This window comes from Arvicanthis niloticus, chromosome 11, assembly GCF_011762505.2.
Source record: "Arvicanthis niloticus isolate mArvNil1 chromosome 11, mArvNil1.pat.X, whole genome shotgun sequence".
NCBI classification, from domain to species: domain Eukaryota; kingdom Metazoa; phylum Chordata; class Mammalia; order Rodentia; family Muridae; genus Arvicanthis; species Arvicanthis niloticus.
This window is the reverse complement of record NC_047668.1, coordinates 30,581,112-30,609,047: the sequence shown is the minus strand read 5'-3', so window position 1 is coordinate 30,609,047 and position 27,936 is coordinate 30,581,112. Positions and strand designations below refer to the sequence as shown.

General features: G+C 40.8%; 1 protein-coding gene across 1 annotated transcript in view; it reads right to left on the bottom strand.

The window, feature by feature from the left end:
* Positions 1–6,475, bottom strand: part of Tspan13 (tetraspanin 13) — a 28,154-nt gene extending 21,679 nt beyond the window's left edge. Inside the window, exon 1 of the mRNA XM_034513755.2 lies at positions 6,246–6,475. Within this exon, the coding sequence (XP_034369646.1) occupies positions 6,246–6,308 (63 nt within the window). The 5' untranslated portion in view covers positions 6,309–6,475. The remainder of the gene's footprint in view (positions 1–6,245) is intronic.
* Between the last annotated feature and the right edge of the window lie 21,461 nt (positions 6,476–27,936).

The window sequence follows — 27,936 nt, the reverse complement described above, 5'->3', positions numbered from 1 at the left end:
CTTTGATTACAATGCACAGGTTTATAATTCAAAAGTTTCAAAAAATTTACCTTTCATACTTGAAGCTGTAGGGACTTAATTCTAGTTCTGTGGTGAATGTTAAGTGTTTTCTACACACTAAATTATTTTATCTTTGCCACAATTCCGTGAGGGAAGAATAAAATACTATCAATTTGCAAATGAAAAGACTGTAGATAAAAAAAAAAAAATGCTGCTTGGTTTAGGGGTGGAGTTGGAAAAGACAAGTTCCTGAATAAATCCAGGGATATTTTTCTATCAGTTAAAGAACTTTTTTTCATTCTATTATAAAATATATCCCAATTTTATTTTTTAATTACATCTATCTATTTATTCATTTGCTGTGTGGGGTAGACGGAGTACACATGTACCACGGGGTACATGTAACAGTTAGAGGATAACTTGCAAGAATCAGGACTTCCACCATGAGAGTCCAAAGACAGAGTTCAGGACCTCAGGCTCCTCTTGACACAGCATTCCTATTTTAGACATGTTAGAACAGACATCACTTATGTCTTAGGATGAGAGCGATCAGGGCTGTTTTTAATGTTTCAGGAGAACTCTTCCCAATGCAAGCAAAGATACAGAGCAGTGAGTGATTCTCAAGCTGTGGGTCACAATCCTTTGGGGGGTCCATCAACTCTTTCACAGGGGTTACCTAAGAGCACAGGAAAACACGGATATTATATTGCTATTCCTAACAAGTTGCAAAATTACAGTTATGAAGTAGCAACAAAAATAATTGTCCGGTTTGGGATCATCATATCATGAGGAACTGTGTCAAAGGGTTGCAGCATTAGGAAGGTTGAGAATCACTGATGTAGAAGAAAAAAAACTGTAAAATGGGCAACTTACCAAGAAAAGAAGAAAGCATGCTTAGCTAGGCATAGTAAGACATGCCTGCAGTCCTAGTATAAGAAGACTGAAGCAGAAATATAGCAAGTTCAAAGGCCATCTAGAGCTAAACAGTGGAGACTCTCAAAAAAAAAGTAAAACCTGGGAAGATTTTGAGATAAGTGAACATATACACACACAAAACTATAACTTCTGAAATTTCTGACTTTAACTTTATAAGTTATGTTCTGAAGTTAAAAACACATGTGATTGTGTGTGTGTGTGTGTGTGTGTGTGTGTGTGTGTGTGTGTGTGTTAAAGTGCTTATATTATAAATCAAACCATGCCTGTAGTTTAAATTTTTTTTTAAATGGCTATTAACAAACTATACCATTGAGTCTGGGGAGATGGCTCAGCAGCTAAGAGCACTGACTGATCTTCCAGTAGTCCCGAGTTAACAAGTTCAATTCCCAGCAATCACATGGTAGCTCAAAACCATCTGTAATGGGATCCAATACTCTCTTCTGGTTTGTCTGAAGACAGCTACAGTGTGTATGTGTGTGTATATGTGTGTGTGTGTGTGTATACACACACACACACACATATATATAACATGTTATATATATAGTATATATAATTTGTTATATATATATATAGTATATATAATTTGTTATATATATATATATATTCTTTAAAAAATACCATTCCTATAGATATAAAATGGCCATGCAATTCTCTTTTATTTGGGGCTGGGGGTAAGACATGATCTCCCTATACAGCTAAAGTTGTCCTCATACTTGCAGCCATCCTCCTGCCTCAGCCTCCCAAATGCTAAGTGAAATTAACTATCACCCAGAAGCTGGCAGTGCAATCTTCTTTAATGTGTATTAATTTATGTATCTGTGTGTATGGGGTACACATCACAACATACCTACAAAGGTGAGAGGAGAATTTGGAGGAGTCCAATTTCTCCTTCCACCAGGACAGCTCAGGGGAGCTAACTCCAGATGTCACGTGCCTCCTGTCAGCACGGCAGGGCAACTCTGAAAGGCCAGAGTACAGGACGAACACTTTTGGTCATATTTTTCTATTTGATTCTATTTTACAAAATCACCTATCCACATACTCATTTTTTTAGGTTACATTCTCTTTTACAGTTAATCACAGAAAATGTATTAAAAACTTTCAAAATGCAGGGCTAGGAACATAATTCAGTGGAGAAGCACATGATCAAAAAGGATAAAGGCCCTGGCATTAGTTGCTAGTACCAGAACGAAAAAGTAAAATTTCAAAATGTTAATGTATTTTAATACATTTACTTAGTTTCTTATAACTTCCCATAAATAACAGTATAGTTTTTTCATCATAGTTTAACGTTTATGAAAATATTCTGACTTAAAACATTGTTTCCGAGGCTGGGGAGATGAGTCAGTAGTTGAAGGCTATAGATGCTCTTGCAGTGTAGGGTCAATTCCCAGCATCCAACACGGTGACTCAGAACCATTGTAACTGCAGTTCCAAGGGACCCATTCCTCTTCTAGCACTAAGTACATATGGTACACAGATACGTTTGCGTATAAACATTCATACATGTAAATAAACATATTAATGCAAAAATATAAAATATTATAGAGCACAGAGGTAGAATTCTGTCATCTTGGCACTTAGGAAACTGAGTCAGTGCTTTTGAATACAAGAAGCATTAGAGTGATGATTTTTGAGATTGCCTGTAAATGAAGCATCAGGAACTTTAGAAACAAAAGCCTCTCAAATTTCAATTTTCAGTGAAAATCTGAATGGCTGACATATCATAGCTAAATATCAGAAACCTTCCCTAGTTCTTCCTATAAAATCTGGAGACAGTTTTAAAATGCTACCAATTTGAATTTGAGATATATGATAATTCTGTTTTATAACTGAAAGTAAAACTTATCCTTTTACCCTTGAAATTTCAGAATTCTGTAGAATAGGAACTTATGCATTTGATTAACCATTTTAATAAACTGTTAAATAACTGAAAGAAAAAAGAAGCCAAGGCAGGAAGATTTCAAGTTTTAGGGCAGCCTGGGCTACATAATGAAGTTCAAGGCCAGGCTAGGCAAGACCCTGTCTCAAAGTAAATAAAATAATTAATTTCCCAGACTAAATTTAATTTATATTTGTGTCCAAAGATATGAAAGAGACAGCTGGGCAGTGGTGGCGCACGCCTTTAATCCCAGCACTTGGGAGGCAGAGGCAGGCAGATTTCTAAGGCCAGCTTGGTCTACAGAGTGAGTTCCTAGACAGAGAAACCCTGTCTCAAAAAACAACAACAAAATTGTCTTTAAAATATATATATATGAAAAAGACTCGCAAACTATCTCTTCAAACTTCCTCAATTCAAACATTCCCTTCTTTATTCCTAACTCAGAAAGATTTTACTCAGTCCTAAATTTTATGGCGTCTAAGCCCTTACACATCATTTAATATCCCCAACTACATCCTTCGCACAGGGCAAAAAAAAAATGTGTTCATTCCCCGTGGATTTCAGTGGCGTACAAGATACACAAAAGTTTACTGGCAAAATATAGTCCTCAAGACCGTATGCAGTAAGCAAGACACAGCCTCATCAAAACATACTTACTTTAGAGTCCAGTTTGGCATTTCCAGTCTGAGACTAATGTCATCACAAACCAACACTAAAGATGACTAAAGAAACTCGTCATCTTTAAATACAGGAAGTTCTGAAGCAAGTGGCTCTTTCCCTTACAACACATCGAGTAGACTTCCCCTTTTCATCTACAAGTACAGATGGTTTACATGCAGTACAATAACCCAAGGTTACATCAGTACTGGGTTCCCTCAGTTAAAAGATGTGTGGCAGAAAAGAAGAAAAATCCACCATTAACCACTATATGGTCACTGAATTCCCAAGACAATTTCAGGAATGTTCCTCCCTACTGGTTTTAGAAACGCTTTCTATTTCTAGACTGTTCATACTGAGAAATCTCTGGTTCCTTAGATCACTTGAAGATGCACACAGCGTGGTTGATAGATCCCCAAGTTCCTCCGGAAATGCTTCAAAGGAACAGCAATGAAGTCTAGCACAGGCAGGCATGGGCCTTCCCACCAGCAAACCTGGTTCTAACATTTGCAGAAATGACCTCAGCTTTAACCCTGAAGCACTGAGTAGAATTTAAGCAGTTACCTACAAAAGATCTTTTTATTCCCATCATAAAACAAAAAAACAAAAACCCTAATCCCCAAATTCAACTCCGTTCGAAATCACACCTTTTTTTTTTTTTTTTAACCATCTTAAAATGGAGGGAGAGACAAGGAAGACAAAAATGTTTATGTTTAACTAGATGTTAAAAATCTAGTCTAGGCTTACCTTCCGTTCCCCTGCCCCCACATTCACTATATCATAACCTATTTGCAATATTTAGGAGAAAATGTTTAGATAATAACTTACTGTCCCTTTGTCTAAAACAGTCTAGGGCTTTAAAAGGCTAGCTCATACTATATTTATAGTCCCATGAATTTCCAATTAATTTTTACTGCATACCTGATAAAAAATCAATAAACACACTTTGGAGGTCGATAGTTTTGGACAGATGTTAAATAATCTTAACATATCCCTTTAGGGTCAACTTTTCTTTCTCCTGGCTTTCATAACATGCTATAAATACAGATAGAAATACTGTAACCTGAGAGCAATATTGCTTGATTTGAAAAAAAAGTGCTTTTTTAAAAATGTATATATTGTACATTGGTGTCTACAGACAACCGAAGAAGCACAGGAGCAGCCATTGTACATTGTACTGTGTGTAAGCAGACACTGTAAGATGGAGAATCAGGTAAACAGATGACTGAATCATTGAAGGGGGAAGGAGGGACTCAGGCGCAAAATAGAATGTGACGTTCTAAGCAGACCATTCTTGTTAATAAGAGAAAAGAGTTCAAGATCAGCAATATGGTAAGCACACCTCACACCAGACAGGTGAATTTCAATATGAAACTTGACATGTATCTCCAATTACAAGGAGCTGTTTCACCGTGTGTTCCAGAATTTTTCTTCCAAGTGTATCATCTGTGAGCATGTTGACTGGATTCGTAAGAACCAGCCAGAAAAAAAAAACATACGCCATCGATGCCTGTTTCTCTCTCACCTTCAAAGCTTTGCCATCATATTCAGATACACACCAGAAAAAAAAAAAAAAAAAGGTAAAATGACTCGTGACCTGGTGTCTCTGCTTGTCAACCACAAGCCGCCTCTCTTGTCCCTAGATGTAACCTAAGCTGGCCCAGATGGCCTGGCTCTGCTAAAGCAGGAAAACTGGGTTTGTTTTCAGGGTGGGTGCTGCAGGCACCAGATGTATTTATAGAAGAGAGCAAGTCTCCCCCGATGGAATGAGATGACCGAAAGGAAGTTTCTTCCATGCAGTAGAGGCAGCTTGTGGAAAGGTCTACATTCCACAGCTTGGTTCCAGGCTCAAAGACTACCAGCTATGAAAACTTAGTAAAGCCTTTTTTTGGTCTTTACCGTTATAAAATTTAGACAACTCCGCTTGCCACAGGTAAATAACAAAATGACAAATGAAAAGGCTGGGGTGGTGAAGGTTTTCAATAAACATCACCTCGTCTTCCTGCTGTTCAGCCACAATTATGCCTCAAAATAAATAAATAAATAAATAAATAAATAAATAAAATAAACCGAGCTTTCCACGTTAGAACTGGAAGGCGTATGCTGATAAGAAGGAAGAAAAAAAAAAAAATAAAAACGACTTGGGTGGAGGACTATATACTGAAAGACTTCGCCTAAAATGATAAAGGGGCAGGGAGACGGCATGGGAAAAGCATCAAGTTGCGACCTCACTGACAGGAACATCAACAAAGAGACTCTATGTAAGCTCGAAACAAACTTCGGAAGCCGAGGATATCCTGTGAACCTGCTGGATGGCCTCTATTCAAACGACAGCTTTCAGAGCTGAGCCAGAAGCGCGCCATCCTCAGGCCGCCTGGTCCACTCCAGGACCCACTATCAAGCAAACCTGTCCCCCTAAGCCCGGGCTGCTCTTCAGCCTCCGAACCCGCTCCAGATGGGATGGCCAGTCGAGAGCGTGAGGCTAGAGGGATTGAGATGGGAACGTGGGGAGGGATGAGAGAGTGGGGAGGGACGGGAGAGTGGGAAGAGACGCGAAAGTGAAGGGCTGCAGAGAGCCGGGCGAGGGGCGAGCGCCACAATGAAGGACGGGCGGAGACTGCGACAAGCAGGCTCGGGGTCCCGGGCGGGGGCTGCGGGCGAAGCTGGGGCGTGGGAAGCCAGCAAGGGGCGCGGGATGGAGCACAGGCAAATACTCAAGCGGGGAGAAGGCCGACAGCCCCCGTAGGTGCCACCGGGGCGGGCTACTCACGGTGTATAGCAGGTTGAGTGCGCACAGGCAGTTCTTGGAGCAGGAGAAGCCCCCGCACACCATCGTGGCGCGTAGGCTAGCGGGCGCCTGCGGTGCGAGGCGTCCTCCGCGGGGCTAGGCGAGTAGCTGCTGGATCCTGGCCTCCTGGGCCTGTGGTCGGGGCTGGGCTCGGGTTCGGGGTTCAGGATCCGGGCTGCAGTGCCGCGCCCGCAGCGGCTCCCACCCGCTCTGCAACCTGCGGCCGCAGCAGATCCGCCGATCGCGCGCCCCGCCCCGCCGCTCCGGCTCACCCTGCACTCTGATTGGCCACTGCTAGGGAACAAAGGTAGAGATATGCAAATCAATGCACTCCGCAGGCCTGGATCCGGGAGAGGCGGGGCAGCTCTGCGGAGGAGGAGGAGGGGGCCTAGACCGTCTGGAGGGAGCAGGGCCTCTGGCTCACGAGACTGTGGCCTCTGTGTCATTCCCCCCACTCCCAGGTGGATAGCAGAGGGCGGGGCTCCACGCTGGCACTAGAAGTGACAGCACCTCTCTCCATTCTTGCCCTGTGGGTGACGTGGCACCATTTTGAATGAGATGATAAAACAAATCGAAGCACCTGGCCTCGTTTGAATGAAAGAAAGACAAGAATGAAAGATTTACAGAGAACAAGGTCAGAGGCAATGAAAGGAAAAACGTTAGTGAAAGACTTAAAAAAGAACAAATAAAAACCGGTTTCTCACAACATCGGTAAGAAATGTAACCTGTAATTGTGACAGATTTCAGATCAAGAGGACTTAGTCTACAGAGATTTTTGAAATACTAATAAACCTTATGAATGCATATGTGCAAAAGCAATCGGGAATCTTTATTCTTGTAGTGGGGTCCTGGGTTTTAGCGGCTTATTTTTGCATAAATACGAGCTAGGAAGCCTTTGAATAACAGACTTAGTTAATTTATTATCACTTAGCCGGGCAGTGGTGGCACATGCCTTTAATCCCAGCACTTGGGAGGCAGAGGCAGGAGGATTTCTGAGTTCGAGGCCAGCCTGGTCTACAGAGTGAATTCCAGGACAGCCAGGACTACACTGAGAAACCCTGTCTCGAAAAAAAAAAAAATTATTATCACTTTACTTGCTGCATCTTGAATCCTGATTCCTCACCTCTAACTAGAATATTAGAAGCATATCATGCACTTTTTGACAGACTTCCTTGCATAGAATAAAATGTCATATCAGATGCTATCAGTCCAGCTGATGTGTTTTAAGGCACCCACTACTGTGTTCCAATTGCTAAGCTTGGTGATTTCATAATATTTTCTACCAATAGAAATTCTACCAGTAGATTTTATAAAGAGGTTTTTAGGGGCCTGAAGAGTTAGCTCAGCTGTTAAGGGCACTTACTGCTCTTGCAGAGGAACCCAGCACCCAAATGACACTCACAACTCCTGAAACTCCAGTCCCCGGGGATCCAGTGCCCTCCTCTGACCTCGGTAAGCGTCAGGCATACACATGGCACACACACGTACAGGCAGGCAGGCAAAACACTCATAAAATACTAACATAGGTCTTTAAAAAAGAGACATTTTTAAATTTACAGTACAATTTGAGCCTAAAACTTCCCACGGTTAGGTGAATGTATGTGTCAAAAAAAAAAAAAAAAAACAAACAAACAAAAAAAAAAAACATTGACTTAAACAGGTTAATTAAATACCTTCTCTTCAAATATTCCAGCCTCTCCATGCTTCCTTTAAACCTCACCATACAAACAAACACTCATGGATTTTATGTCTTTTGTAATCCTTCTCAATCTTGTATGTATTTCCCAAAACATTTTTTTTTTAAATTAGCATGGGAAATGACCCTCCACTCCAAATTATGCTACTCTACTTTTCTTTTTAAAATCCAGTATTTTAAGATCTGTGTAGTTGTGCAGAGGCAAGCAGATCCCTGTGAGTTCCGGGTCAGTCAACACTGCATAGGGAGACTCTGTTTTAAACTATAAAAATAAAAATAAACTGAGCAGTTTACAGAGAAGGAGCAACAAGGAAATCTGAGACTCCAACACCAATTTCTTATCCAAATAAAGGGTAAACAGTTTTCAGGGTAGAAGTAACTACTTCAGTCTCAAGCTTTTCTTTTCTATATACTTCATAGATTTTAAACATTCTGAAAGATTTGGATGAGCAAGAGAATTGTATTTAGAAGCCAAGCTTGATGGTACATGGCTACAATTTCAACCCTGGGAAAGCAGAGGGGCAGGAGGGGTATGAGTTGGAGACTAGCCTAGACGAAATAACAGAATCTATCAAAAAAAAAAAAAAAAAAAAAAAGGAAAGACATCCAGTGCTAAGGGGGTGGAGATAGGCAGCTTCCTGGGGCTCACTAACCAGCCAGTCTGGCCTATGCCGCAAGCTCTAGGCAACTAAGACTGTGTCATAAAGTAGATGGAGAGTGACTGACTAATGATACCTCAGGTTGTCTTCTTGCCTCCTCATGCATGCACACATGTGTCTGAGCACCTGCACACTGCATGCACACTCACAAGTACATGTACACAAACAAAATAAAAACTCGATTTGAGTCATTGTCTACTGCTTTAAAACTGGTGTCTATTACATCTGCTGAGTTATTAACTGAGATGTGAAGGCAGGCTTCATAAAAACTGTTTTGGTATGAAGTGCATGATCCTTCCATGAGGAAATAAATGAACTGAATCTTTATGTCTCAGTAGACTAGTAATGAAGTGATGTGCTGATTGCCTCCTACCCAGTAGATGGAAGAGACTGCTAAACCCACGTCTACACCTGCCCCTTCCCTCCTGTCTCCTTCCTGCCCCCTTTTCCTTTCTCATTGTCTTCTTTTGCTCCACTTGCTCTTTGTTCTTTCTCTCTGCCTAGCTTTTGTCATTATTGTTATTTATTTTTTTATTTTGTTTTTCTAAGACAGAGCTATCTACATATACAGCCCAAGCTAACATCAAACTGCCTCCTCCTGCCTCAGCTTCCAGATGTTGCAAATACAGACATGGGCCACACCCTTCAACTGTTAGGGATGTGATTCTGAGCCATGGCAAAGACTGACAGTTACTGCGAAGACTGATAACTGGTGAAAGACCCGAGAGAAAGTGACTGTTGAATACTCAGCCCTAAATAGGAAACATCTGTATCACCCACACCTAGACTCAGGGACTATCACAGAGGAGCAGGCAAAAAGAATGTAAAAGCCAAAGGATGGTGGGTTAGAGCTGCAAACCACTGCCATCTGGATGTGTCACTGTTGCACTCATAAACCCACAGCAGCAGCTGTGACCTGTACAAGTTGGGCCTCAGCCACAGTCCAGCATTGGTGGGGGATGGGCTTTTGAGGTAGCCCTGCCCCCTCAGGAGCTGTTGGCAGTTAATGATTGCTGGGGGAAGGGAAATCAAAATATTCAAAGGCATATTGTCTCCATCTAGTAAAAACCTCTAATACTCATGCTAATGTAAGCAACTCTGGATTAAAGCTATCTGAAACAAAATAATAATAATAATAATAATAATAATAATAATAATAAGTAAAACTCAATGGGTCACTATATCAGCAACAAAAGAACATGAAAGTAGAAGGGCAACTTGTTTAAAAAAACAAGGGGTTCATCAGGAGAAAGAGGGAACAAGAGGGTACACACACATATGTATATCACTTTGGTTATATATACATATATATGTAAATTTATATGAAAATATATAAATTTATTCTATATATAATATTTTATATGTTATATATATATATGAATATATGAAATTATCACAATAAACTCTTCTTAAAACTCACCCAGTCTGTGGTGTTGTACTACTGACAACAGAAAATGAATGAATACCAAGGCCAACAGAATGTCTTTGGCCAAACTGAGAAGCCCCCATACTCTAGAGGCTTTAAGACCCTCATCCTAGCTGCCTGGAAACCAGTCTTCTCTTGTTTGCCTTCAGAACAAGATGGTGAATGCTCACCTCCTCCTGCACCGTGCCTGCTTGGATGCTGCCATGTTCCTGCCTTGATGATAATGGACTGAACCTCTGAATCTGTTGTAAGCCAGCCTCAATTAAATGTTGTCCTTCTAAGAGTTGCCATGGTCATGGTGTCTATTCACAGCAGGAAAATCCTAAGTCACACACACACTTTAATTAATAAATAAATGCTAAACAAGGTAGTACACCGAGATAGCCACATCCAGCAGTGTTAACTAGGCTTGATACCCCATTGCTTTCTAGGCTTCTCAGAAGCCTGGACACAAAGTTAGATAAACATAAAATGCTTCACATACTGTTTGTAGTCATGTAACATGTCAATGCTATAGAAACTTCAAATTGTTTTATCTAGAATCTGTTGTGTCTAAGTCCCAGTGTACTATTTCCATAATCTATACAATATTATTACTAGGTAAATTCCCAAGGTTTACATGTTCAATGTTTTAAGTGCAATTGATAGGGTTAAATTATTTCTAATAACAAATTTCATTACAATTTGGAAGTCCATTGTTCCTATGATAGTCTCATAAGCAAACAAAAAAGAATATCAAAGTCTCTTTTGTGATGATTGTCAAACTTTCATATGGAATAAAACAACCGGAGGGTGGGAAGACTTTCTTACCGGGCAGTGAGACACAGAGGCTAGTCACCAGCCGTCTCTCTCTTACTACACCCAGCTCTTGTCTAATTTCTCTGTTATCCTAGCCCATTTTTTAAAAGATTTATTATATTTGTATTTATGTGTGTATATGTGTACAGTGACTGAGAAAGCCAGAAGAGAGTATTGAATTCTCTACCGCTAGTTACAGAAGGTTAGGAGCCACCAGATGTGGGCACTGGGAATCTTATTTACTTGTTTATTTAAGTGTACTTTTAATTTCATTGTATGTATATGGATGTATGTAAGTATATCATATCTATGCACCAGATGCCCTGGAACCGGAGTTATGGGTGGCTGTGAGCCACCATGTGGGGGCTGGAAACCAAACCCAGGAGCCCCTCTACAAGAGCAGAAAGTGGTCTTAACCACTTAGCCATCCCTCCAGTCCACCAGCCTATATTTTTGATATTTTGCCCGATTTTAGCAATTAAATGTGACAAATTCCCCATTCTTACAACAATGTTCTGTCTCCTTTTGCTACACAATATGTTTAACTATTCATGCCAGAATACTTTGATCCAGAACTTTGTTTTTAAAATGTTTTTCTTCTAACTACAAACTAAAAGTCAAGGTCTTTCTCTCCTCCCTCTTTCTTTCTTTCCCCATCTTTCTTCCTTCCTTCCTTCCTTTCTTTCTTTCTTTCTTTCTTTCTTTCTCCCTTTCTTCCTTTCTTCCTTCCTTCCTGTCCTTTTTGTCATATGCAAATGGCTCAGATGGCTCTCCTTTTGTCAGTGGAACTAAATCCATGATGTACTTGCTGTACATGACTATCTTGCTGTGTAATGTCAGCATTGAACATCTTGCTTCTGAATTTCTGAGTGAGAATTTCTAGTGCCATAGTGACTGCTGCAGTATTACATGCAATTCGAGGAATGAATTCACAAGTCTAGCTTCATGAACAAACGAATCCAGCCTGGTCCCTGATCTGGAGACTTTGATAAGGGGAACGACTTGAATAACAGGTAAACACTCATTCCTTTCATCTCTTCTCCACATCTTCCTTTCAACTCTTCCCTATCCGTGCCACTAGTGCGCTCGTTAGAGTGCTGGTAAAGTGAACTGACAATATTCTCAATATTCTACCACACCTACATAATTTCCTACCCATATGCCCTATTTGAATTCTGAGACCTGAGTCTGTTTTCATTTACTAATTTATTTACTTAACTTACTATGTTACTAGGAAATGAATCATGGGCCTCATGCATGCTAGACAAATGTTCTACCACTGACCCCCATCCCTAGTTCTCTCTCTTTTCCCCTTTCTACATACATACATACATTCATACATACATGCATTCATTCATACATATATACATACATACATTCATACATACATTCATAAATACATACATTCATTCATTCATACATACATACATTCATTCATACATACATACATTCCTACATACATGCATACATACATTCATACATACATACATACATTCATTCATACATACATACATTCATACATACATACATTCATACATACATACATTCATACATACATACATATATACATGCATACATACATTCATACATACATACATACCTTCTTCCTTCCCTCCCTTCCTACTCCCCACCCTTTTCCAGTATTTTGAAACAGGGTCTCAAGATGTACTGGTGGCTGGCCTGGAACTTGTTATGTAAATCATGCTAGTCTCTTACAGATCTTCTTGCCTGTGTCTCAGGAGTACTAGGATTAAAGGCATGTACTACCTTGCCCAGATCTTATTCTATTGTTGACATCGTAGGTTAATATTTATTAAATTCCCTTATCCAATAGCAACTTCAAAAAATACCTTAATTCTTTAATATAAAAGCTAATAACACAAGCTTAATTCACATATATCAGAGAGTAATAATAAATGACTAGGAACTGGGTGTGTGGCTCTGTGGTAGAGTGCATGCCTAACATGTACAAGGTCCTAAGTTCAGTCCTCAACACCGCATAAAACAGTGTCATAGTGTACGCCTGTATCCCAGCTGTCAGCAAGCAGGAGGAGAACCAACACCTCAACGTCATCCTTGACTACTCAGTGAATTCCACGCTATGCCTTTGAAAAGAAAACTGAGGGGGAAACACAATCAAGTTGATGAAAGTCTGAAAAAGTAAAAGTGAGCCTGGTGCTGACTAAGGATGACTAAATATTTTTAAATTTTTGAAGAAAACTTGAAAAAAAAACCCACTAAGAAACATAGTTTAGAAGAAATGTGTCTTTCTCCCTGTTTTTTTCTGAACAGCTTAAACACTCTAAATGAAAGATGGATGTAGTCTGATTTAGTTCCTGGTGTGCTGACAGTCCTCCAAGCAAGAGTAATCTCAAATATCCATCCATGGCAGAACTCGCTATCCTGGTACATCTACCCAGTGAAAGCCTACACAGGACCAGAATGAGAAAGCACACCACCTCAGTATTTTGGTGGTATCTTGCAAGGCATGGAGTTGAGTAAAAGGAACCAGAGATACGGAGACATGTATGATCTTGTTCATGTCAAGCTGGAAAGCATCAGTATCCAGAGATGAAACCATACACAACAGTGAGGGGTTGATAACCACTAAAGGCCAGAGAGTAGAGTATATCCGTGGGAAAGGACATTTGGGAATGTCTGTGTCTAGGGAAGGGCTATCGGGCATTCTTCGGTGATGAGATTGTACCTAGACTGTCACCTTGCAATTCCTCTGGAAAAGCTAATGGGTGTTTGTAGGTGGCAGGTAGGTATTATCTCCAGCTAATGTACCAATAATCTGAGGTTTAGATCATATGAACAATGCTATTGTAGGATAGTACTAAGAAAACCACCATGTTTTTTATTTGATATTTTATTTACATTTTAGATGTAATCACCTTTCCCCATCCCCCCCCCCCCAGGAACTGCCATCCCATCCCCCCTCCTCCTGCTTCTATGAGAATGTGCCCCCACCTACCCTTCCACTCCCACCTCCCCACCCACGATTTCCCCCACAGTGGGGCATCCAGCCTTCACTGGACCAAGGACTTCCTCACCCACCTATGCCTGACATTGCCATCCTCCCCTACATATACAGCTGGAGCCATGGATCCCTCCCTGTGTGCTCCCAGGCTGGTGGAAGAAAACCACCATTTTTTTTTCCAGACAGTTTCGATGCTCATTTTTCTTTACAACAGTACTTGTTTACTAGGAAATGTCCTAGGTAGATGGCCTTTGTCAAAGTATTTTTAAATACCACCCAAAATGCCAATTTTGTCTTTGTGGTGTTTCTGGCACAGTCTAACAATGTAAGTCAGAGAGACATCATTTTTGGAAATAAGGGAATATCAGCTCTCAATCATATCCTGTTTGTACAATCTGGAATGTACTAGAACATGTTGTTTATTTCTTTGCCCAAACAGACTGCTTGCCAACAGTTTTGAGACCTTATATACCAATTGAGGAGTAATTTTAGCCTCCACCCTGGTTTCACTGAGAGCTTTACAGTATGTCCAGTTTCTAGATTGGAAATTATCTCCTAGAAGCTGAAAAGCTTTGTTCTTTATCAGTCCCAAGATACTGTGACAGTTGATACTCTGTTTTTTAAAGTTTTTGCCTTCTCCTTTGGAAGGCCACAAAATCTTGTCTTGGACTGAAAATTCTCAAATTTTTCAGAAATTCTTTAAGATGTACAAAACCAAGATTGGGTACAAAAGTAAATACTGACAAAAAAAAAGCCAACACATTATAATTTTTTTACAAGTAAGTGATTAAAAACTACAAAATTTCCAAGGCCCTAAAGAATATGATACATGGAGTTTTTGTTAGCTTTTGATTTTTTTAATCAGAACATTCACTTTATGACTGACCATTGAAGTCCTCAAGTTGAACTGCCTGCTACAGCAACTTCCCTCCTGGTTTGAACTATTGTTCCTTCATGGAATCCACATCCTAATTTGATGACCTTGTGCCTCTCACATACTGGGACTGCAGATATATGCCACCATTTCTGGCTAAAAATTATTAATATTGCTATTGTTATTATTATTATTACTACAGTATTAAAGATTAATCATAGTACTTTGCGTATATATTCTACCACTGAGAGACATCCCCAGTCATATCCCCTTTAATTATTATCATTAACTTAAGTTATCTTCTTTCTACCTTACAATTTGAAGCCACAATCTCTATAGGTAATACGATATAAATTTGGGGAAGTATCATTATTTATCTCTATATTTCAATGACTTCTAAATTTAACAGCTTATAACTATAATTTTTCTATGCTAGCACCTGATTTTTCTGCAACACTTAACTATGTGGTTCTTCTATTTCCTATCAGAGTACTCGGAGGGGACTATTCAAGTGACATGCAGGCTGGCCTGGAGGGTCAAACCTTCCCTACTGGGAACCGTCACAATTCCATATATTCTAAAGAACTCCCTGTCAGGTAGTTGAAGGGCAGACAAACAAGGGAAAGGCCATTCACAAACATTTCAGTCCCTTATTTGGGGAACAGACCTGCAGAGAAGTGGGTCTCTGTAAGAGCTGGAGCCTGCTATTGACGTACAAGTTGGGATAATTATAACACAGAATTGAGGGGAGAGAAAGATCATTGAAAACTTTCCTTCTCTAGGCAAAGATTGGCCGTTGCTAGAGGTGATCCCCAAATGGAGGATCCGATAAAAGAACATCACATAATAAACATTTCTTATGTCCAGCCATTACCAGGGGGCCTCTAGGAGTGAGTATGTGACAGGAGTTGAGGAAAACAAGTGTAGAATGCTATCACCATAGCTTCAAGAAATTGGCAGCATTTAATGAAAATGGTGGGACTTTTCAAAATGGTGTGGCTCTGGCTAACCCTCTCTGTATGATCTCTCCATTGAGGTTGTTAGGTTTCCTACACAATGCTAAGGCATAAGGGAAAACTGCCAAAAAAAAAAAAAAACAAAACAAAAAAAACAAAAAAAAAAAAAAAACAAAACAAAAAAAAAAACCAGACACTCAACACAGACACTGCATAACTTCTGTATTCTACTGGGTGAAATAGACATAGTGAGTCATGACAGGAAAATTATGAGGATGAGGGAAGGAAAAGGGACCCTTCACTCAAAGTCTGGGTAAAGCCTTTTCCCACTGAGAATCAAGAAGTCCAGCACAATTAATGGTTGTTGTAAGGACTGCCTCCACAGAAACCATACTCCTGGAATATAAAGGTACTTTCAAATTAAAATGTTGAAAGGGGAATGATCCATGCCTAAGGCCTGAACATATGTCACATTCAGTGTGCCCTGACTCCTTTCCCTAGAAATGTCCTGGGAACCACTCAACCAAGATTGTCAGCCTTTGTTTACAATAAAAACAACTTCACTTTCCCTTCAAGTCTTGTGATCTAGGGAATGACCTCATCAGTGGTAATCCTACCCAGTCCACCTCAGGAGCTGCCTTCTGATCTCGTGTGGATTACTTAGCAACACTTTAAAGACAGTGACTTCAGCACCTCATATAATCCCATATGGCAGTTAAGATGATGACGTACACTCTTTTGGGAAGTTCATATTCGGGGTTCTTGGATGTCTTCCTGGGTAATATTAACCCTTCTGCTTAAGTCTATGCTAAAAACCTGTCTTAATAAACCTGAACTCTGCCTTATATTGACATCCTGAAATTCCTTTCTTTTCCTTCTTCTTCTTCTTCTTCTTCTTCTTCTTCTTCTTCTTCTTCTTCTTCTTCTTCTTCTTCTTCTTCTTCTTCTTCTTCTTCTTCTTCTTCTTTTTTTTGGTTTTTTGAGACAGGGTTTCTCTGTATAGCCCTGGCTGTCCTGGAACTCACTCTGTAAGACCAGACTTGCCTCGAACTCAGAAATCCACCTGCCTCTGCCTCCAAAGTGCTGGGATTAAAGGTGAGCACCACCATTGCCTGGCCTGAAATTCCTTTCTGCAGTGAAGTCAAGAATCCAGCTTTACCTCAGTGGGGATCTCTAAAAACACTCTTCCTGCTTCAGCTGTGGAGTCTGGAGCTGTGTCACCAGTGGACCCCTGCCACCTCTGACAATAGGTCAGCCCAAATCCTAGGAGATAGAAAATAGACCCAACTTCTGTAAAACCTAAAACCTTGAAAGACAGCCTGGTTTCTGGTCGAGCACAGGCTAGAAACCCCAGTGACCCCAGGTGATCCTGAGGGACCGCAGATGACCCTAAGGGATAGCAGGCGTTTCGTCACACCCCCAGACTCCAGGCTCCTGACACGAGGCTTCAGCTCTCCATAGATTTGTGTCCTTCAATAGGGCAAAGCCCCCAACCCCTCCACAGGTAGAAGACAGTCACATAGCCTCAAGACAGAACTTCATATTAATGAGGTGCCTAAAGGCCAGAAGGGCTTAGCCAGTTAACCTTTCCTTCCCAGACACTCCTCCCTGCAAAAGGTATTTAACCTCAGGCCTGCCCTGAGAAAAGGGTATACATCTACTTTCAGCCATGACAATAAACATGTTAAAACCACGGACTGCTTCTTTTCATCGGGATCTGCCATGGGAGCAATCGAACAGGCATTCTTCACCTACAGAATCTAATCTCCCGAAAAAGACCTTTCTGTCTTCTCAGCCAGGGTGACCACCAACGCAAGCCAGCCACCCACGACCAAACCAAGCCAAACCACCACGACAAGTCAAGGACTCTTCCCATGGGGTGTGGCCAGAGCTTCTGTCCCCCTCTCCCCTTCAGCCGTGGGCCAGTCTAGCCCTTGGGCCCCCACTTCATTCTGAGCTTTTCCAATGGCTTCTAGCTGCACTTGGGTGCCCAAGAGCCTGAGAACCAGATGGTCCCGGACATCCTGCAGACCCAGGGATGCCCCCTCAGCCAACTCCGATTCCCACCTGGCGCTGGTGTGTGGTGAGAGTGCTGTCAAATTTCCCATATCTAGTGTCCTGCCTCCACAAGCAGTGGCCCTAGCCCCGTGGTGGGGCAGACGGGGAACCTGTACAATAACCCAACAAACTTCTGTTAAAAAACAACAAACAAAACCAAAACCAAACAACAACAATAACCCCCTACTTTTTTATTTATTAATTTTTTAATTTAGTAGAGATCAAACACAGAGCCTCGTGTATGTGAGGTAAGCACTTTGCTAAGTGGGCCACATCTCAGTCCTCAATTATTTACTTTTGCAGTTGCTAGGCATAGAACACTGGTCTATGCATGCTAGACAATCTCCAGCCTTTTCATTACTGTCTAAGTTCTCTCTTTTAAAGATAAAGTCTCATCACGAAGCCTAACCTGGCCTTGAACTCTCAAGTATTTCCACTATTTCCTTAGAAGCAAACTCTTGTTGGGAGTTATAGCAGAGCTTGTGGCCACTATTATTAATTCTGTGGTGACTTTATTCCAGTCTTGCACTGCTACAAATAAACAAGAGGCTGGGATTGAAGATGCCTAAAGGCTCTCATGAGCTACACATATAAAATAGCTTCTTGGCTTTATCCTGGAACCTCAGTCAGGATGGCTAAAGTAGCTGAGAGATGTTGGCTTTTTATGCATGAGTTAAGCCTCCTCCTAGCATAGCAAGATCATGGTAGTTGAGCTTCTCGTATGCTGGCTTAGCTTTTTCTATATTGCACATTCCAAGACATCACTCAATCACTTGTATCATGTGTTCCTACTCCAGACCAAGTCACAGCCAGCATGGAAGGGAAGGATAAAGGACGATAAGAACTAGAAGAGACTGAGGGTGATAGAAAAGGACACTCAACTTTCTCTTTCTGGCTTTCACAACTGCTTATAACACACACACACACACACACACACACACACACACACACACACACACACCCTTATATTGTAAGGGTCCATGATTCAATGTAGAATGATACCCTGGACTAAAATAGTATGTAAAAGCAAAGAGTGTTTTATTTTGCAGAAATTCAGCATTCTGGGGTCTCCCATTCCAAGACAGAGATAACTAAATGAGCTCCCAGGCCCGATTTAAAGCACATTAAGGGGACCCGGGGGCGGGGGGCGGGGAGGGTAGGTGATCTTTCTCTTGCTCCATCTCTAGGGATATTCCAGAACCATTATGGGGCATGGGGGCTGGAAACTGTTGCTGGGGAGGTCTGGAAACTGTTGCTGACCCATTGCCGTTGCTTCAGGCCAGGTAGCAGGGCAGCTTCTGATGGTGGGGCAGTTTCTGACTAGCTGCCTAAAGCCTGGGTTTTTTTTCTAGTAACCGGCTTGTCTGGGCTTGCCTCGAGTTGCCCAGTTATTAGGTCTAGTCTTCTGAACTGCCAATTTGAAGCCTGCCATGGAGTCAGCCTAGCCTTCTCAATACTTGCAAATGTTCAAAAAACATTGAACTATGGAAACACTTTTATAGAACTCCTCTGAGACCTTGTAAAAGACTTGCTTATACTCTTTGGCTGTCTGCTGCCCTCCACCTCCAGCCTGGGCAGCTATGTCCCTTAGAGAAGTTTTAATTTCCTCCCATCTATTCCCTACCCAAGATCAAAAATGATCACTTTAAAGTAAAATTCATCCTGATTGCCATTTTAGTTTAAAATCCTCAACAGCGTTTGCCGTCATACAAGTTTCTTAATACGATATGAAAAGCTTTTCAAAGTTCACACTCTCTTCCTATTGACCTTTTATTACTCTTTGATCTAATCGCATTGATATATGTTTAATTATGTAACATCTTGTAATCTAATCCTTCCCAACTTATAGGTCTGTGGTAGGCAGTGTACCAGTCAGATGTGGTAAACCATACTTTTTTTTTTTTTAAAGTATAAAATAGACTTTGTTTAAGGCAGGGGAGGGGAGCTGAGGGAGTAGAAACAGAAAGACAGAGAGAGAGAGAGAGAGAGAGAGAGAGAGAGAGAGAGAGAGAGAAGAGGAGAGGAGAGGAGAGGAGAGGAGAGGAGAGGAGAGGAGAGGAGAGGAGAGGAGAGGAGAGGAGAGGAATAGAGGCTGGCCATGAGCACATGGAGGGGGGAGGGGAATGGAAAGAGGGGAAAAGAGGGGAAAGGAGCAAGAGAATGGGGAGAAGACAGTAAACCATATTTTAATAGTAAATTTGACCCTGACATTGTATAATTGAAATAGTGCAAAGTTTACTCAAGCACATAAGAAATTATGCCTGAACAGTTGTCTTCCATGTGTCCACCAGCAACCCAAGGAGTTTCTATTTCACCACTCAGTGGAGGGTACCTGAAGAACATACACATGCTCTTATCCTTCCACTCAAAAGTGGTCTGTGAAGGCCTGGGTGTATGGCTCAGTAGTACAGTTATCACCTAGCATCTGTAAACCTCTGGGTTCAAACCTCAACACTGGACAGAATAGATCCGTGCAATTTCTATTTGCTGCACCTTAACTAGAATGAGTCCAGTGGCTAGAATCAGCACAGTGTGGAGATGCAGAAATACAGTCCTAGTACTCAGGAAGCCGGAGCATCCAAAGAGATGGGTAGTTCAAACTAGACTGGCCAATACAGGAACATTCAAGGCAAGACTGGGCTACACAGTAGGACAAAACAAATACCACTATTACCAATACAAAACAAAAGACAAGAACAAACACAAACAAACCAACAAACAAACAACAAAAACCAAACAAAACCCTTGGATGGAATAATGGGTAATGGGCAGTCACCTGGTCACACCTGTCACTCAATTAATTGCACCTGCCAACCTCATCATCATCCCATCACATCGACTCCCAGGTGCTGTCACTCTCCTACTACTATTTAAAGATACATACAAAATTCCACGAAGGGGTAAAAGTATATCTGCATGCTTAAACACTTGGCTCTCTTCTAGCCCCCATCAAGTTTTATGTAGCTAATGAGTGTTTACTGAATAAACACAATATTTAAATATCTAAATTGGCCAGTGTGTGTTACTGACTTAACCATCACCATCTGAGTAAATTATGAAACTCATTTATATGCATTCCTTTGCTTCCTTTGCTTGTTTTGCTTTATTGTGCTGGGGGTCGACCACTGAACTATAGCCAAAGCAGGTGTGTGTGTGTGTGTGTGTGTGTGTGTGTGTGTGTGTGTGTTTGTATTTGTTTGTTTTTGACAGGGCCTTGATATGTAGCCCAAATTGGCCATGAAATCAACATCTTGATTTCGGGCTGCTTGGTTTTACTTTTCTGCGATGAGAGGGGTATGGGCTTCTAACTGTTTTTAAGACGGTAATGCTAAGAGAAGCCTGAACCTGAGCCTTACAGAATCTATCACTGGCTGCCCGACAGAACTGCTGTATTCCAACTCCAGGTCTTTTCTCTGACTCAGCACGCCTCAGCTGCTTGAACTCTACACATTTCAAAGGAAGATCAGCTTGAAGTGGCACTTGGCCAGCTGCCTTGGAGTCCTCCACCCAAATAAGTGTGAAGTGGTTTGCATACCTGAAGTCTTGAGCCATGCTGTATTTGTGGAAGATGCCTACTGCTCTGGTGAGAGAAGGGATAAGAATCCGAACAGCTGTGGTTATCCTGCTGGTGCTGGCAGGATACGAAAGTGAACTCCAGCAAGATGCTAGCTGTCACAGCTAGGATGAACTGCTTGTAGTTTGTCACATTTTGCAAGAGTTGTCAGACATTATTTCTAGGAGAAATTGTGTGTATTCCATGGGATTCCGCTGGGACAAGACACCTAGAAACTCATACCTGCCTATCCCCAATCTTTCACTATGTGCCTTTTCTTTTGAGAGTCTTTTCGTCTACATTTTTCACACATACTTATTCTTTGAGGACTTTGCACATGTACACACATGTACACAATATATGTGATCATCTCTACCTCCACCACCCTCTTTCAACTTCTTTCAGGCCTTTCCCCACCTGTGTCCCTCTCCCTCTCTCACTTTTGTAATTTCATGTCCTTGTTTGTTTGTTTGTTTAAGATAGGGTCTCACCATGGAACGGTAACTAGCCTGAAATTCACTATGTAGACCACCAGGCCTTAAACTCACAGAAATACGTATGCTTCAGCTATTCTGGTGTTGGTATTAAATGCATGCACCACCATGCTCAACTTCATGTACTTGAAAAGAGATTCCTACCTCACCGAGTCTAATTAGTTCTGCCTGTATGCACAGGCTTGTGGGCCCATCCACTTCAGTATGAGCAGCTGATCAGGGGCCATACCCCTGAAGAAAATTAATTCTCACTTTCCCAACAGCCAGCAATTGCTATGAGCCTTAATAAATTATTAAACTCAGCTAGAAGTGGGGGTCTTGTGAACTCTGTCTCACCCATGCTATGATTTTTGAATGGCTTGTTTTTGTTCAGGTCTTGTTCGGGCACCTAAAAGCTGCCATGCATTCAAGAGTGCAGTGCCTCTGTTAGAGAGGTGTCTTCTATACACCTTCTAAACAGCATTGTTTTGTATCACTCCATCCTGATGTCTGGATCTTACAGTCTTTCTACTTGGTCAACAGTGCTCTCTGAACCTTGTAGAGAAGAAGTGGAATACAAATGTCTTATCTGTAGCTGAACCCTTCACCACTGCTTCCTCTCTGAACTTTGACCCCTAATGTGCCTCAGCATTAACCAACATCCTGTCTGCCAACAGAAGCTTCTCTGATGACATCTGAGAGCTGCACTAATATATGGTTATAATAAGTATTTAGAAGAAATGATCTTATGTCTATTTAGTAAAATAATAGTAGTAGGCTTTACTCTATGGTCTATGACATTCCCTGCCATTGGTTCTGTGTCTGGGGATACAGTACCAAGCAAAAGTTCCATTCTGTGGAGCAGACCTTAAACTCAATCATAAAGTGATTGGTTACCCATTCATATTTATACCACTGTTTCATGAATAGGCATATCTTTTTATTATCTTTTCAGGTTTCTTATGATTATCTAAATGGGTAAGTCTATAATGAATCTACCTTTTAGTGGTCTAACTTAGTTACTGCATTTTGCTTTGAAGTAACTGGTCGGAGTGGGATGTTTATTTGATTCTGGTCAAGACAGACAAAAATGATGTAGGGATATTTGCTTTGTGTCATTTAGTAAGTTCTTTCTCAAATTCACTATATAATTATATGCATATATCTGTATATATGTGTGTACATATACATACACACACATATGATTTATTAGAGTGACTTATATGCTATGGTCTGGCTAGCAATAATTGTCTATCAGTGAGAAGTCGACAAATCCAGGAGTTTTTCAGTCTCCAAGGCTGGATGTCTCAGCTAATCTTCAGGAAATGCCAGGATCTTAAAGTTAGCACTAATGCCAGTAAACTAATCAACTTGCCAGTAAGAGGAAAGGGAAGCAAAGAGCAAAAGCTTCTGCCTTCCATGTCCTTTACATAGGCTGCCACCAGAAGAAGTGGCCCAGACTAAGGGAGGCCTTCCCCATCTCAAAGGATCTAGATTAATGGTGGTCTTCTCACTTTAAATGATTTAATTAAGAAAAATCCTAAAAAGTGTACCCAACTGCTAGGGTTTTAGTTAATTCCAAATACAGTCAAGTTGATAACCAAGAATAGCCATCACACTTTCAATAATATGGTTGTGGTGGTGATGGTGACAATGACTGCTCTTAGACAGGATCTAGTTTATAACTCTAGCTGTCCTTGAACTCACTATATAAATCAGGCTGGTCTCATATATATAAGAGTCCTTTTGTATCAATCTCCTAAGTCCTGGGTTTCCTGGTATACACCCCCATGTCCAGAACTATGTCCAGAACTATGCCCAGAATTTGTATTGCTCATTATAGAACAGTGGCAGAACTTCATAAGAAAAAATGATTTACATATTCACTTATAGACTTACAAGTGACAATAGGACCAGAAAGACAAAATATTTCAGAAAACCAATAATCTCTTTCTTTGCCACATGAATAGTATGTTGGAAATATCAAATAAAAAATCTTGAAACTGTCTTTTCAGTCTGCTCCAGTGCCCTGAACTGACCTTGGGCACCATCTCTGTACCCAATCCCACAACACACAGAGGAGGCTGGACTCCCAGGAGCTCTAATATGTCCAGGATCACAGGTGAGAAGGCCATAACACCCACCCCAAACAGGGAGTAATTGGGACCCCTGGGGATCCATGGTGGCAGGAACACTCACTCAGCTAGTGGCACAGGTTCTTTCCTGTCTGAGGCAGGGCCCTGAGGAGACCTTGAGTGCTGGCTCTGCACCCAATCCCACAACACCCAGAGGAAGCTGAACTTCCAGGAGTTCTTACACCCAGGATCTCAGGATCCCAGGATCCCAGAGACAGCTGGACTCTGAGGAGTTCTGACACAACCAAGATAACAAGAGAGACCAGCTCCAGTCAAAGACAGTGAGTGCACTAGAGATAACCAGATGGCAAAAGGCAAGCACAAGAACATAAGCAACAGAAATCAAGGTTACTTGGCATTATCAGAACTCAGTTCTCCCACTATAACAGGCCCTGGATATGCCATCACAGCAGAAAAGCAGGATTCTGATTTAAAATCACTTCTCATGATGAAGATAGAAGACTTTAAGAAGGACATAAATAACTCCCTTAGAGAAATACAGAAGAACACAGATAAACAGAAGCCCTTAAAGAGGAAACACAAAAATCCCTTAAAGAATTACAAGGAAATACAACCAAACAAGTGAAGGAATTGAATAAAACCATCCAGGATTTAAAGTAGAAGTAGAAACAATAAGGAAAACACAAAGGAAGACTACCCTGACGATAGAAAACCTAGGAAAGAGATCAGGAGTCATAGACGAAAGCATCACCCTCAGAATACAAGAGATAGGAGAGAATCTCATGTACAGAAGATACCATAGAAAACATTGACACAACTTTCAAGGAAAATGCAAAATGCAAAAACTCCTAACTCAAAACATCCAGGAAATCCAGGACACAATGAGAAGGTCAGACCTAAGCATAATAGGTATAGAAGAGAGCAAAGTTTCCCAACTTAAAAGACCAGTAAATATCTTCAACAAAATTATAGAAGAAAACTTCCCTAACCTAAAGAAAGAGGTACCCACGAACATAACATACAAGTAGCCTACAGAACTCTAAATAGAGTAGACCAGAAAAAAAATTCCTCCCGTCACATAATAATAAAAACACCAAATGCACAAAACAACAAAAGAATATTAAAAGCACTAAGGAGAAAAGGTCAAGTAACTCATAAAGGCAGACCTATCAGAATTACACCAGACTTCTCACCAGAGAATATAAAAGCCTGAAGATCCTGGACAGATGTCATACAGACCCTAAGAGAACACAAATGCCAGCCCAGGCTACTATACCCAACAAAACTCTCAATTACCATAGATGGAGAAACCAAGATATTCCACTACAAAACCAAATTTACACAATATCTTCCTAGGAATCCAGGCCTACAAAGGATAATAAATGGCAAACTCCAACAGGAGGGAAACTATACCCTAGAAAAAACAAGAAAGTAAACCAAAAGAAGACAACCACACAAAGAAAATTCCACCTCTGATGACAAAAATAACAGGAAGCAACAATCACATTTCCTTAATGTCTCTTATCATCAATGGACTCAATTCTCCAATAAAAGGACCTAGACTAGTGGACTGGATATGTAAAGATGACCCAAAATTTGCTGGAAAACAGGAAACAGACAGACACTACCTCGGAGTAAAAGGCTGAAACAAAATTTTCCAAGCAAATGGTCCCAATAAACAAGCTGGAGTAGACATTCTAATATCGAACAACATTGGCTTTCAACAAAAAGTTATCAAAAAAGATAAAGAAGGACACTTCATACTCATCAAAGGAAAAATCTACCAAGATAAACTCTCAATTCTGAACAGCTATGCTCCAAATGCAAGGACACCCACATGCATAAAGGAAACTTTACTAAAGCTCAAAGCACACATTGCACCTCACACAATAATAGTAGGAGACTCCAACACCATACTCAAGGATAACTTGGTCAGGGAAAAAATAAAGAAAGAAATTAAAAACTTTTTAGAATTTAATGAAAATGAAGGCACATCATACCAAAACTTGTGGGACACAATGAAAGTAGTGCTTAAAGGAAAACTTGTAGCTCTAAGTACCTCCAAAAGGAAATTGGAGAGAGCATACACTAACAACTTGAGAGCACACCTGAAAGCTCTAAGAACAAAAAGAAGCAAATACACCCAAGAGGAGAAAACTAGATTGGTATTTTGCCAGCTCTATGTCTTACCCAGAGAAGAAGTTTCTTTTTCCTCTGGGGGGGAAAAAAAAAAACAGTTAGCTACTATGAAAGCTATCAGATTCCAATTTTGTCATGAACAACATCAACTAACAAATGGAGGAGGTCTAATGCAGTGGCTGTAGGAGAGATTCTCTTCACATTTTCTTACTAGACTGCCAATGTTGGGTGTTACATTCTGGATAAGTCTTTCTCAAGAGTAGTGTGTTCTTTGCCTGTTATCTTTGTGGAGATTTCAGAGATTTTTATTTTAAAATCTGTTTCCTCAATGACACATAATGTGTAAAAGCAGCCATGCTATAAAAATAACGTGCCGCTCATTCTCACTCTGCACTAGTATACTTTTGTTTTGCTCATGTTAATTTTCAGTCAGCATTAAATTAGCTTTTTCATGGTTGTATTTACACACACACACACACACACACATTTGCTACTGAGTCCAGGAAGTTGTTAGGTATCATTTATGAAAGAGTAACATGTATAATTCTTGGATATTGCTGCATCAGACAAAGATTGAAGATGGCCAATCATCCTCTAAAAATCTGCGGAAGGAAAAAAAGGAAACATTCTAAGTCAATAGTAAAAGCAAAGGAGAGAAGTGACGAGATCAGAGCTGAGTTGGGACTTCGGCTGCAGCCAAGTTCAATTCATTCCATCCCAAGCAAATGCATCGCATGTGAACCTTGCTTTACTCAGACCTTTGAATTGTTTGTCATTGGTCACTTCACTGTATTTACCTAAAGTTATCACAATATTGGAAGCATTGCAGATCTGCCTGATGATAGGACTGAATTGTGCCCAACCCTATTAGTTAGCAGGATTATTATTTTGGTTTGAATTTTGAAGAGAAAATATGTAAGGAGAATTTTATGCGATGAAACTTATTATTTCCGCTTAACTGAGATCAAAGAAATGAAAAGAAGGCAAGCAAGAAAAAAGCAGATAGGCTGGTGGAGAACAGGAAAAAAGCAGATTGGCTGGTGGAGAACAGGAAAAAAGCAGATTGGCTGGTGGAGAACAGGAAGAAAGCAGATTGGCTGGTGGAGAACAGGAAGAAAGCAGATTGGCTGGTGGAGAACAGGAAGAAATTCTGCCACATTACACAGAGAAATGTCTGAGTCTAAGGAGCACACTTATTTTTTCTGTTTAATATCCAGGATTTGGAACAGATCCACACAAACTAAAAATTACATAAACGTTTGTTTTTAAGAAGTGCCAGAAGACAAGGTGGTTGAAAAGGGCGAGGAAATGGGAAAAGAATAATCCCAAAGACAAACTAACAGTGGGATCTGTATGGGGTGCTGAGCTGGGTGAGAGGGCAGAAAGAAAAGAGCTGGAACAAACAGAGCTCCAGGAGCCTTTGAGGCACCTGCTATCTTTGACCTTTGAGTTGTTAATTTATTGATTAAAGACTTTTTATTTATGCTTACTTTTTTTTTATTGGTTACCTTTGAAAATCCTTGACAGCTGACCTAGGAGGAAATTGTTCCTCTGCTTGAACTGACAATGAAGGATGAGGTGACACTGGCAAGTCCTCCTGATCTGTCCCTAGGGTTAGCCTTGCTGGGGCTAGCCTCACTGGGGCTAGACTCACTGTGGGTAGCTTTGCTGTAGAATATGCAGGAGACTCTCAGGTGGTAGGTAATTTTCCTTTTGGGGGAAAATGTTCTGTTTTCTTTTCATGTGGATCTTTCTGTTTGGGTGATGTCATTCCCTGCTATTTATTCTTTAAAGAGGCCTCTCCCAATTAATTTTTCAGAATAACTGAACCTCCAAACTGAACTACTTGTGATATTTTGATGTTGGATTCTTGAGAGTGGCCCTGTCTGCTCTTGGTGAGCTTATCAGTGATCTTATCAACGAGACTAAGAAGCCTTCATAAGATTCCTCCAGTAACATCTT